The sequence below is a fragment of the Xyrauchen texanus genome, chromosome 27, assembly GCF_025860055.1.
Source record: "Xyrauchen texanus isolate HMW12.3.18 chromosome 27, RBS_HiC_50CHRs, whole genome shotgun sequence".
NCBI classification, from domain to species: Eukaryota; Metazoa; Chordata; class Actinopteri; order Cypriniformes; family Catostomidae; genus Xyrauchen; species Xyrauchen texanus.
Genome location: NC_068302.1, coordinates 26,600,384 through 26,612,860, shown reverse-complemented (window position 1 = coordinate 26,612,860; position 12,477 = coordinate 26,600,384). Strand labels below are relative to the sequence as shown.

Sequence of the window (12,477 nt, the reverse complement as noted above, 5' to 3'; positions counted from 1 at the left end):
TGCGTAAACAATGAGAGAATGTTCATTTTTGGTTGAACTATTCCTTTAAAGATTTAGACATTGTGGACTTAAAGCATGTCTAGTATTTATGTAAAACAAGCAGCACAGTTTATATCAGTGAAGGTGTTAATAAAATGATACAATCATTAAACTCAATTTAATTCAGTGTTGAAACACACTAACTTCCATAATCTGTCATATTCCAGAGAGAAACAGGATATTAAACAAGAAAGAAAATTGTAGGATGGGACTTTTTTTCCATTTGGAATTGATTGGATCAGGAAAAGTGGATGTTACATACCTGAATGGAGCCAGGTGGTTGAAAAATAGGTTGAATGGGTGATGTCAGAGGTGGAGCACGTTAATAAATTATAATGAAAGTAGGATTAAAAAGACATATTTTTTCTTTAGAATAGCATGCACAGATGAGAATTGTGAATCATGCTTAAAAAGTCCTGAAATGTGTTTTAAGATAGTGGATTTTATGTGGATTTCTAATGCCCCATTGCAACTGCACATGCTAGCCATTTACAGAGGCATGATGTTTTGCACCTGGAATAAAAGAGCTTTATCAAACCTTTGCCATTTGTTTCAAGAAAGGTGAAAAGAAGAGCTTTTTTGCCTACAATTTACAATCTTCTAATAGCCTGCAATCATTTTTTAGAGATGTGACATTTAAGATTCACTGCCTTTTGGTGTCACAATATGAAATGTTTTGAATAAATGTCTTATTTGAGAAAGCTAGTATGTTTAAATAGACAGGCTACATAATATAAAGACATCATTATGTGAATGGGTGTGCATGCTGCATATATACGGGAATGAGAGTGCTTGTGTGTACATTTTTAAGAATGTGTGAATGTGTGATTGGGTGCTTACGTGTTTGTTTGTGCGTGCGTGCGTGCGTGCGTGTGTGTGTGTGTGTGTGTGTGTATGCACGCGCGCATGTCTTCACATGCACAGGAGTGCTGAAAAGCACAGCAGGGTACCTCATGCTGCAGACAAAGATAAATGTGCAGCTTTTGGATTCAAGAGCAGGAAACGTAGCTGTAATGGTGAACAGATGCTGATGTTTTAAAGGAGCCAGCTGGAGCTATACATTTATACATGCATGCAATCGTTTCTGAAAATAGTTGCAGTTTTGTTGCTAAGGCAAAAAATGGAGCGGTGCCACTTACAATGCGGTGCACTGCTGTGACATATGATGGCAGTTGCCATGGGAATGGTTAAAGTGCATTACATTGCCTAAAAAGTGACTAAACCTTTGACTCCACATGAGGTTTGTCATGAATATAAACCGTATTTGTTTACAGACTTGGAAAGCATTAAAGCATGAGATGATGTCATGCATGTTTTTGCTTACTAGAGTATTTTGGTATCTCTATTTTTACATGCATTTTTGTGTGTCTGATTGTGTCACCATGTATGTATCTGTTTGTATTGAATGCAGTTATATTACTGGATAATATTTGTTAGTTTGTGTGTGTTGTTAACTCACAGGGCACGGCACGCAGATAGAGGTTCTCTCGTATGACCTGTTGGAGTTGGCTGTCCATGGATCCTGGTGTAAAACACTTGCTCAGGTACAGTCTCAAATCCTTACAGAGTGTTGAACCTACAGATTACAAAGAGAAGTCTGTTTCTTATGACAACCAATTTAGGGATAATGTATAGTCAGCCAGTCATTATTGCAGAGTAAACCCAGACAGGGTGATTAGGACCCTCACACGAAAGGGAGGGGTCTTGGATCACCCTGAAAGGATTTATTTTGAGATAAACACTGGTTGACTGAACATAATCACAATTATTACATGGCTGTTTACCAAATAAATAAATGGACAAATTATTTTATTATGTGAGAAGAAAGAGTGAACTAACAGTGAAACTAACAGTGAAGGAGACTGATTGCCAGGAATAACATATGAACAGTTTAGTGTATATTATACAAAAATATCTGACCGCAGAATGCCGCCATTGACCAATCAGAATCACGTATACTAGAGAGCCATGTCATAAATCATTTTGCAGACTCTAATATGGGTGTTTCTTCAACTTCAGACAAGAATTTCTTGATTTGTGATGTTTGAAGAAAACAAAGATAAATCAAGGTAAATATCACTTGTGTGTGGGGCTGGGTATTGAAATAGATTTCCAGATTCAACCTTTTGGTCACATTTTCAATACATCAGATGTTATACTTCATATATTATTTTTTGTAACATGTTTATAGTTTAATTGAATACATTGTACTATTTACAATATTTACATTCATTTGTTGAACACGTGCTAAAAGCGGTACTGTCTATTTAACAAAAAAAGCATTTCTTTAAAGAGCATCTATAAATGAGCACATATTAACAAGAGAGACTTGAATGGCTTTTTCTCATCTGTGCCATGCATGATTAGAACTAAATGCTTATTTTGTTTTTGTTTTTGTTCAACAACTGACTTCAGAGAACAGAAAGGGTATTAAAAGAGACTCAGTGACAAATGTGTTGCATGGATCCCATCTTTGAACTCACATTACACGGAACAACTTTTATTCTCAACACACAGTGAAAGGATATCACTGCTAAATACTCCACCACTATACTACACAATTACTGGTGAGTGAAACATAAACATTTACCAGCCAGTTGCCAAATATATACATTAAAGTCTGAAAAATCGCATGAAATTTAGTTGCAAATGCAAGTATTTTCTCTCATTGTAGTGGAGGGTTGCGCATAGAGTAAAAGATAGATCTTGGGATTTAAAGATGCTGTAAGCTATTTCAGCTTCCACAAAACTGAGGCACTGAATTAGCCATGCTCCTCTTTCCAAAACCCTGCACTCCAAAGTTAACAAATTAGCTTTATTGAGACCAACATCAAAAACTGCAGTGTTAGGTTGCACCAACAGGTGGAGGCAAATAAGTGACGAAAACGATGAGTAGAATCGACTGTGTGATTTATTAGTGCAAAAGCGAAGTAGTCCAGAAAAATTTGCAAAAATATTCAGTGTTAACCAGAAAAAATTAAATACTTCTAGAAAAACTATACATAAATTTACAATAGTCATATATATATACTGCTTACCCAATTATTAGGCAAATTATATTCCTCAGGATTAATTTTATTGTTGAACAAACAATCCAGTCAATCCAAAATGTTATTGAACCTCAAACCTGAATGTTTAACTATTAGTGTGCACAATTATTAGGCAACTAAATTACAACAATAATTTCTCCCAACTCAATTGTTTATTCTCAATTTTTAAAATAGGTGCAACAGATAAGTACACAAAATGACAATAAAATACAATTTTTGACCTTTCAAAAATATTCAGTGACAAATATAGCCACCCTTCTTTTCAATAACTGCCATGAGCCTTCCATCCATGCAGTCGTCTCGGTTACTACTGCAACCTCCATTTCCTGATGGAGGGAACGAGACGTGTCGATGAAGTGACACTAGGGGTTGCTCCTGGGAGCCCCAGATATCTCTGATCTTTGAGAAAAGGCCAATGTAAATTGGAGAGTGGAATTTGCATGCCACTCCCCGGACATACGGGTATATAAGGAGCTGGAATGCATACACTCGTTCAGGTTTCGCACTGAGGAGCCAAGACAAGGTCCCAGCCGATTTAGCAGGTAGTTTGGTGTTGTGGCAGAAGGGACACAACGTCTCAATCCCTCCATCAGGGAACGGAGGTTACGACAGTAACCGAGACGTTCCCCTTCTGTCACTCACTCGACATTGTGTTGATGAAGTGACACTAGGGGTCCCTATAGAAAACACAACAACGACTGATCTGTGTTACCTGGACTGGCGGTGCAAGATGGGCAGAGCACTGTGTGCCTCATGGCCAGCGCACCAGGCCATCATGTAAGCTCCCCCAACGCACTCGTAGGTGTCAAACGGTCCCCTGTACCTCTGGGACAATTCGAATGCCCAAAAACTAAGAACCGGCTGACCCAACCGCGGCCTCTTCTCTCTCTGAATCGTTCAGCTGGGAGCTATATAAGGTCCATTCGGGGGGTGCCCCTCCAAAAAGGAGAACACCACGGAGACCACACCCCGCCCGGAGAGGGGGAGCTTTAGAGTGGGAATACATCACATGGTCTTCCCGAGTCCGGTCGGAAGCACATCATTAGGAAGGGTCTCGTGGTAGATCCTACCCAAAGGGGGAGAAGTTACTACAAACACTGTGACCTTGATGCCAAGGAAGATGCGGTTTACCAATGAGGAAACCCTTTTGCGGAAAATACATCACACTGGGTTACCAATGGGATAACCAACATACGTGGAGCACCTAACGGCCCCACTGGGGCGGGCTGTGGTGGAGCCGGTGTTACCTCCGCAGGGGGATGAGCAGACGGGGTGCAGGGTCTTGAGCCACGCCGGGGCAGGATGTGTTGAATAGCCTCCTTCTGCTTCATCACCGTCGAAAACTGCCAGGCGAAGTCTCCGACGGTGTCGCCAAATAGGCCAACCTGGGAGATGGCGGCGTCAAGGAATCGAACCTTGTTAGCCTCTCTCAACTTGACCAGGTTGAGCCAAAGGTGGCATTCCTGGACCACCAGGGTGAACATTGCCTGCCCAAGAGACCCCGCCATGACCTTTGTCGCCCGGCGTGTGAGATCGGTCACCGAATGCAGCTCCTACATCAATCCTGGGTCAGGACTACCCTTGTAGATTTCTTTAAGTGCCTTGGCTTGGTGCAAGCCATGGCATGCAGGGTGGAGGCGGCACGTCCAGCAGTGCTGTAGGCCTTAACCGCCATTGATGATGTAAGCCTACAGGCCCTGGACGGGAGCCTTGGACGACTCTGCCAGGTCTCAGTGCTTTGCGGGCACAAGTGCACCACGACCGCCTGATCCACCTGAGGAATCGGCAAGTCCCCCTGGGAAGAAAGGAATGGGAGTGAGCGGCGCTCTGGCCCCAGGAACCAATCGTCAATACGCGAGGGTTCGGGGGAGGGGAGGGTTCCACTCCAACCCGACACTCGCGGCTGCCCGGGCAAGCATGGCCGCCAGTTCCGCTTCAGCCTGTGACTGGGCTACCGCACCCGAGGGTGGGAGTCCAGCTGAGTCTTCCACGTAAGACATGATGAGCCTGCAATGCTGCGATCCATTACTCATCTGCCCTGAGACGGGCCCACGGTCTCATATCAAGACTCGACCGGGGCATACGAGCGTGCTGGGGATGGAAGGTCCGTGGGGGGTTTTCCGGCAGAGAAGTAGCAACCATAGCCTCCCAAATGCTGTTCAAAAAGGTGAATTGTCTTCCCTCACTGTAAATCTCACGTTTGAGAAGGGCCCACATGTTCATAGCAGGAATTAAGTCGCCTGTGTGTGCGTGTATGGAACGATCCCATTGTGAGTAAATTTGTTGTGTATGTAAAGTGAGTGATTTACATAAAAGTGATTGTATTTTGTGTAGATTATATGTTGTAGTTAAAAGTGATTTATTTTATTTTTGTTTTCTTGTTTTTTTCTTGTTTTTGGTTTAGTTGATGTGTTTTTGTAATTCTATTAGGGGCCGGAGCTGCGGCGGGAGAGTGCACTAACTGCTCTGGGATAATGGGTACCCTAGTTCACTGAGTGTTGTGACTCTATTTTTGCGTGTTATCTGCATATGTACGTGGTGAAGTGAGTGCACGAGTGTACGTGTGGAATTTATAGGGAAGTGGAAATTGAACAGGTTGGTATTTCTCTCCCTGCCATCGACTGTGTGCTTCTATGTGAATTGTATTTAAATGTGTGTTATTTCTTTGGGTTCTATGCCCATGACTTGTGTGGGGTTGGTATGTTTTTAGATATTATTAGATCTTAAAATAAAGTATTTTTGTATATTCACGTCTCTGCTCTCTCTCTGTGGGAATGGAACTGTGTGCCTTATTGGGTTGTTAATTCCTTGGGTGAAACTCCCAAGGTGGCGTAATCGGTGTTTAGCGGGGGTTGTCTATATTGATTACTGGGATACTTGGGTTGAGCCCGTGTCTCCTGAAAGTGCTGGGAGACTTTGGCTCTTAACCCTTGTAGCTTTTACCCTCTTTATCATTAATACAAAATATCCCCTCCCCCACTCTGTAGCACCACACATGTGATGTGGCCTTCTTGAATGCTGGGGACTTCTTCCTGTACCATTGCTTGAAGAATGTACTTTCCAGAAACTGGCAGTAGATTTGAGAGTTGAGTTTTAGTCCATCTTCAACTCGAAAAGGTCCAACTACCTCATCCTTAATAATAGCAGCCCATACCAGTACCCCTCCTCCACCTTGCTGGCACCTGACTCGAAGTGGTGCCCTGTGTCCATTAGTGATCCAGCCTCGGGCCCATCCATTTGGTCCATCAAGAGTCACTCATTTCATCTGTCCATAAAACCTTTGAAAAACCTGTCTTCATGGATCTTAATGCTTCAACTTGTGAAAATATTCAGTGGTGATCGTGTTTCAACCTTCTTGACCATGGCCATATCTCTGAGCACTTGGCACCTTGTACTTCTAGACACTCGAGGTAGGTTGCAGTTCTGGAATATGGTAGCACTGGAGGATAATGGGTTCATGGTAGCTTCAAGTTTAATTCTTCTCAAGTCTTTTGCAGTTAATTTGCGCCTTTTCTTCTCCATGTGTTTTTTGAGCACACACACACACACACACACACACACTGGCAGCCTAAAGTTTTTAATAATGTACAGATTTTGCTGTTTCAGAAGGAAATTGGTACTTTAATTCACCAAAGCGGCATTCAATTGATCAAAAAGTATTGTCAGGACATTACTGATGTAAAAAACAGCACCATCACTATTTGAAAAATGTAATTTTGGATGAAATCTAGACAGGCCCCATTTCCAGCAACCATCACTCCAACACCTTATCCTTGAGTAATCATGCTAAATTGCTAATTTGGTACCAGATTGTATGCAATAGACTGGCATGTTTTAAGGTCAATATTAGGTCAAAAACAGCAACTCTAGAAACTCATCAGTCAATCAAAATTGTATACCTTTACAGAGAGATATGTGAACAGGACAGAACGCAGAGACACTTACACGGTACACAGATCTGGGTTTACATGTATTTAACACAACCCAAAATATGAACATACAAATGCAGAGACACTTAAACACTACACAGATCTGTGTTGACATGTTGTCAGTGCCAGAAGTCAGACCGTGTAAACGTTGGTGTCTCTGTGCGTGCGTGCATGTGTATTTGGGTGTGTGGGCACTGGTGCGTTCTCAATCCTGAGTCCATTCAGGTCACCGCACTATGCTGTGACAAGCAGCAAAATAGCACCCTCAACAGACAACTGTTATGAACAACATGGCTTAAAAATGGCAGTAAGCCTCAATAATTCACTGCAACTACAATACTATCAGAATATGCAAAATGATTGACAGGTCAAAAGCGTCAGAGACCGTGGACCTCTGACACATTTTTGTTTGCTGTTTATAAGTCTAGTGCTGTCTCAGACACAGGTGAGATATCTCATGCCACTTAATTAATATCTTTCAGTGAGTAAGAACATTTTTTGCATACCTTTCCTTGAAAAAATCACTTCTACCACCTTTAAGAATCGATATCGAGATTGTTTAAATGAAGATCAGGGTGCATCGGAAAATCTATATTTTCACCCACTCCTGCTTGTGAGCAGGATATTTTTATTGGGTGTCATTTCCAATCAAGCTGTAATTTTGCCAAATTATGCAAAAAGTGTGAAAATATTATTTAATTGTGTGTATTAAGGATATATAAAATGGTATAGTCTATATTAGCCTTGGCAACAGAATGTTTAGCAATTTAATTTCCATCACCGTCATTTCGACCACAGAATTGTTTTGATCACAATACAGAACTTGTGATGTGATGGAAATTACATTATGGTGGGAATTTCCATGACTTTCCAAAAAATGTCAAAATGACATAAATCCCCTGCGACACATGTACATACGCTTAAGGCCATTGTTATACAAATTAAACAAACTGGTGAGTGTGAAAACCTTTTTAATAAGATTTTACTTTCTAGAAATTCACAGGGCTGATAGTGCCTGAAGATGAAGTAAAACCCATAAATGCCCAAAGCACACTTGTAAATATCAGGAAGAGTAGACACTAATCTAACATCTTGGATGAATAAGGACGCAATGAAGCAATATTAAAAATCTTTTTATAACAGCACTGTTGCTAAATTTACAAATAGAACACTGATGTCACCATGGCAATACAGCAGAAAAGTGAAGTGAAAATGTGACAGTGTCAAAGATGCAGTTCTGAAAATAAACAAACTAAATGTAACACCTCACAAGGTAAAACCACTGCAGTGTCTCTCACCCTAATACCACACACTCCAGGTTACCACAGTAACACCTCCGGCCTCCCACACACAATCTCAGCTTCAAACACATTAAGACTGCACTGTGACTGCACACGTCTCTAAGGTCAGTGTGCCTGTGTTACAAACAAACACTGCGGAGCAACTAACCAGGGCCATTGATTTTTGCACTTAATATAATCTGATTGTCATTCTTTCCACACACAATCTCAACGCATGATAAAAACCCCTAAAGTCCTTATGGTAAAGGTAGGATGAATCATTTCCTTTAGATGTATTAATTTTTTTAAAGTGTGTTATGACCTTTGATTACAGCAAGCTTTCATTCATGCAGGATATTGAAGATCTTTATACTGTACACTGCGGATGGGGATTGCCTGCCCTGTTACTCGCCGATGCCTGGCTCCACCCCCACACTGACAGCGATCAATCGGGCCATCCGGGGCTGAGACTTCCAGAGAGGTTAAGTAATAGAGTATGGGATATCACTTCCACTTAACGTCTGACACTTAACTGGGGGAAGGTGCAGACATGGCACAGCTACATTTTTTACATGCTGTTGTTAAAGTGATAGTTCAACCAAAATTGAACATTCTGTAATAATTTATTCATCCTCATGTTGTTCCAGACCCATACAACTTTCTTTTTTTTTTCACAGAACACAAGAGATTTTGAAGAATTTTTGACTCTCTTTTTTACAATGAGAGAAAATGTGACTGTCAGTCTTTAACATTCTGCCTAAAATATATTTTTGTGTTCCACAGAAGGAAGTTGGAGTTTTTGGAGCAGCATGAGGTGAGTTAATGATGACCAAATGTACATTAAATACATTCAACTTTACATTACTTTTATAGGATTTAGATGGACATAATAGAAGATAAAAAGATAAAATATGTAGTTACTTCATTGTGCAATTTCTATTTTGTCATCCTGAATGTTTTCATGAATGCCAATTCTACTTCTAGAGTTTCGACAGTAACTAAGACATGTAAATGTATGCATCTGGCAGACACTGTGAGCAACTTCAAGCTATACATTTTATTTTAGATACTGTTAGCTTGTGTATTCCCTTGGAATCAAACCCATGATTGTCGTTGCTAGCAGAAAGCTCAATAACTGTAGATACTGTAACTACCAAAGTGGGCACCCTCAACCATTCTAACCTAATAACAAAGATTTGTTGTAGAATTTAATTAATAAATAAAAGCTTTTTGAACCCTCATTTGTTATATAAATGATGCTGTACTTCACAAACCAAATCTAATATTTTGGCATTCCATTGTTAATTCAAGACACTGTGTTGACAAATCTGAGAGAGTGTAAATAACTTAATTAAGCATTAATTAATGGCATCAAGAAAACAAAAAATTCTTGACTCTTCATCTTGAAATACTGAAGTAAGCAAGCCTATGTGCTACATGTGAATATAGTAAATTAAATCCCCATGTAGTGCCTTGAACTCACAGATAAGGATTACCCAATCCAGAGGGAAAATGACACTGAAGAGAAAGATGTCAAGACTCTGATCTTCTTGGGGCTGTATATTGTCAGTGGGTATAAAGCTCTAATACAAACCAATGACTGCAATGAAATGCAGTTAAAACATCCCTTACATTAAATGGAACAATAAAAAGAAGTGGGTTGTTACAGCCTTGTTGATAAAGGCCCAGGCTGGTAATGGTAGGAATAAGATGTGACCTAGAAAGTTACTTATATTCCCTATCACCACTGTGATGTTTAAAAAGTAGGATTCTGGAGGTAGTCCAAGGAGGAGCAAAAGAGAGGTTGTGTCAGCTCTGTAGGTCCATAAAATGCAAGTGAATGGTGGCCAGAAGGTACAAAAAGCATATAAAGGCAGCATAAAAGTAATCCATAAGACTCCAATGGTTAAATCCATGTCTTCAGAAGCTATATGATAAGTGTTGGTAAGAAACATAAATATTAAGTCCTTTTTTACTATAAATCTTAAATTTTACTTTAACATTCTTCTTTTTGTTTTGTTTTTGGCAATTCACATGCTTCATGCATAACGTCACCTACTGGGCAAGGAGGAGAATTTATAGTAAAAAAGGACTTAAATATTGATCTGTTTCTCACCCATGCTTCTGAAGATATGGATTTAACTACTGGAAACATATGGATCTCTTTTATGCTGCCTTTAAATGCTTTTCGTAGATTTAAAGTTCTAGCAACCATTCACTTTCATTGTATAGCCCTACAGAGCTGAGATATTAAAAAAGAAATGTTTATGTTCAGCAAAGATGGAATGAGGGTGAGTAAATGATGAGAGAATTTCATTTTTGGGTGAACTATCCCTTTAATCAGTATTTTTGCTTTGCTTCCAGTGAAAGATTTTTTCAATGTGAGGATTGGAATATAGCAGACATGGGCAACATACGGCCCACGACTCATTTATTGTAAAAGCGTTTTTTTTATTGGATATTTCAGTTAAATTGCATTGGGACCTAACGCGTCTCCGCAAGTGTTTAACATGCTCCGGGTTGCCAGATAAGAGACAAAACACCCCCAGTTTGAGATTTATACTTGTGCAAATTGGAAATATTCTGCCTAATGTTATAATTATTTTGTGCAATCTGGCAACCATGCACGCGAGTGCACTTTTTCTGTCTCTCGCTTTCCCCTTTGAACAAACTTAGCGATCTGTAGTGCAATATTCTGCTCAAGGAAAAGTGTTATACGGCTACTCTGTGTCCATTCTTGAGGCTGCTTGTGATATTTGGTGCTACTTTGCAGGTAAACCTTCTCAGTGATTAAATTCGATATAAAAGTAGATCTCGGCATCAATGACATGCGAGCAAATGCAAGCCAGAGACAAATATGTATATGTATTTTTTATTTGTGCAATTTAGAAATGTTGAAGTCCCTTCGCACCTGTATGTTAATCTAACTCTTGCAGTAATAATTTATCATAGTCATGCAGTCTGTGTTATTCAGTTGTGTGCTGACAGTCAAACCATCGAGGAGACCCGCATCATGACTCTTTTAGCATGTAAACGGGTAAAGTTTTAGAAAAAAATAAGTAAACTCACACGCTTTGCGACAAACATTAAAAGTTCTATACATTTCTTCTTAATTTTTATTTTATTAAAACAGACACCTGATGTAGAGAGTGTTAAATTGAATAATAAATTAACAGGGAAGTAGAGATGGTAAAATGAATTTATAAGCTCAGCCTTTATTGAGTTTTTTAATGCCTGATAGAAAAGTATCTATCTTTGTAGACCAATATAATACTTTAGGCAATTATAGAATAGTCCCATTAGTCACAGATACACTTCAGAAAATTTCTGGGCTTAAAAAATACAAAAACCAAATCAATGCAGAACATTGTATCTCAAAAGGAATACAATGTGGCCCCCTCATGCACTACTTAAAGCCCGATGTGGCCCCTTTACCAAAATAGTTGCCCAAACCTGGAATAAAGTGTGTGGGAAATCATGAACGTTTTACTCTGCCAGTTGTATGAAGTTCAGAGAGTATCCAGGAATTCTTGTCTTTGCATTGACCTTCTCTTATTTGATGCAAATTAGGAGTTGGGTCAATGTAGTGGGCTGCTACTATAGCGGAATGGCTTTAATAGTACTGCATTTAGACACAGCAGTAACTATTCACAAGTTATTTTATCTGGGGTTAACCTACTTAAGGTTCTCAACCACACACAACCTAATTCCCTCTTATTAATAATTAATTATTCCCTCTCATTAATAATTATAATTACTTTAAGTATTAAAGTACCTGGTAAGACTGTTTTGATCCGGATGGGATGTGGACATGAGTTCAGAACTCCTCTGACGTCTCCTAATGTCAATCCCAGAACAGGTGTACCCCCAATCTCTAGGATGATGTCACCAACTGTGGCTCCACCTCCAGGTGCTGCTGTGACAAATGGGAACTCTCCATAATCTGCACCACCCCCAATGGCCACACCAAGCTCTCCCGAGGCCCCGCCCAGTGGGACGAAGCTCTCCTGCACTTTCGAACGCCAGTGCAGCTTCTTTACAGTGGCCTTAGACATGCTGACAGCGCTGAAAGAAAAATAGATAGAGGGTGAAATAAATTTTAAAAAAGTATTACAAATAGGCAAATTTTACCTTTGTGATCTGACTATGTAGCAAGATTTCTGAATCATAATGATGAAA

The 12,477-nt window shown here is 39.9% G+C and overlaps 1 protein-coding gene across 2 annotated transcripts in view; it reads right to left on the bottom strand.

The window, feature by feature from the left end:
* The window catches only part of magixa (MAGI family member, X-linked a), a 68,690-nt gene that overhangs the window by 48,931 nt on the left and 7,282 nt on the right, over positions 1-12,477 (bottom strand). For both annotated transcript variants that reach the window (XM_052094597.1, XM_052094598.1), the window contains exons 2-3: positions 12,074-12,363; positions 1,499-1,615 (exon numbers count right to left, since the gene is read on the bottom strand). In XM_052094597.1, the coding sequence (XP_051950557.1) occupies positions 1,499-1,615; positions 12,074-12,353 (397 nt within the window). In that variant the 5' untranslated portion in view covers positions 12,354-12,363. The remainder of the gene's footprint in view (positions 1-1,498; positions 1,616-12,073; positions 12,364-12,477) is intronic.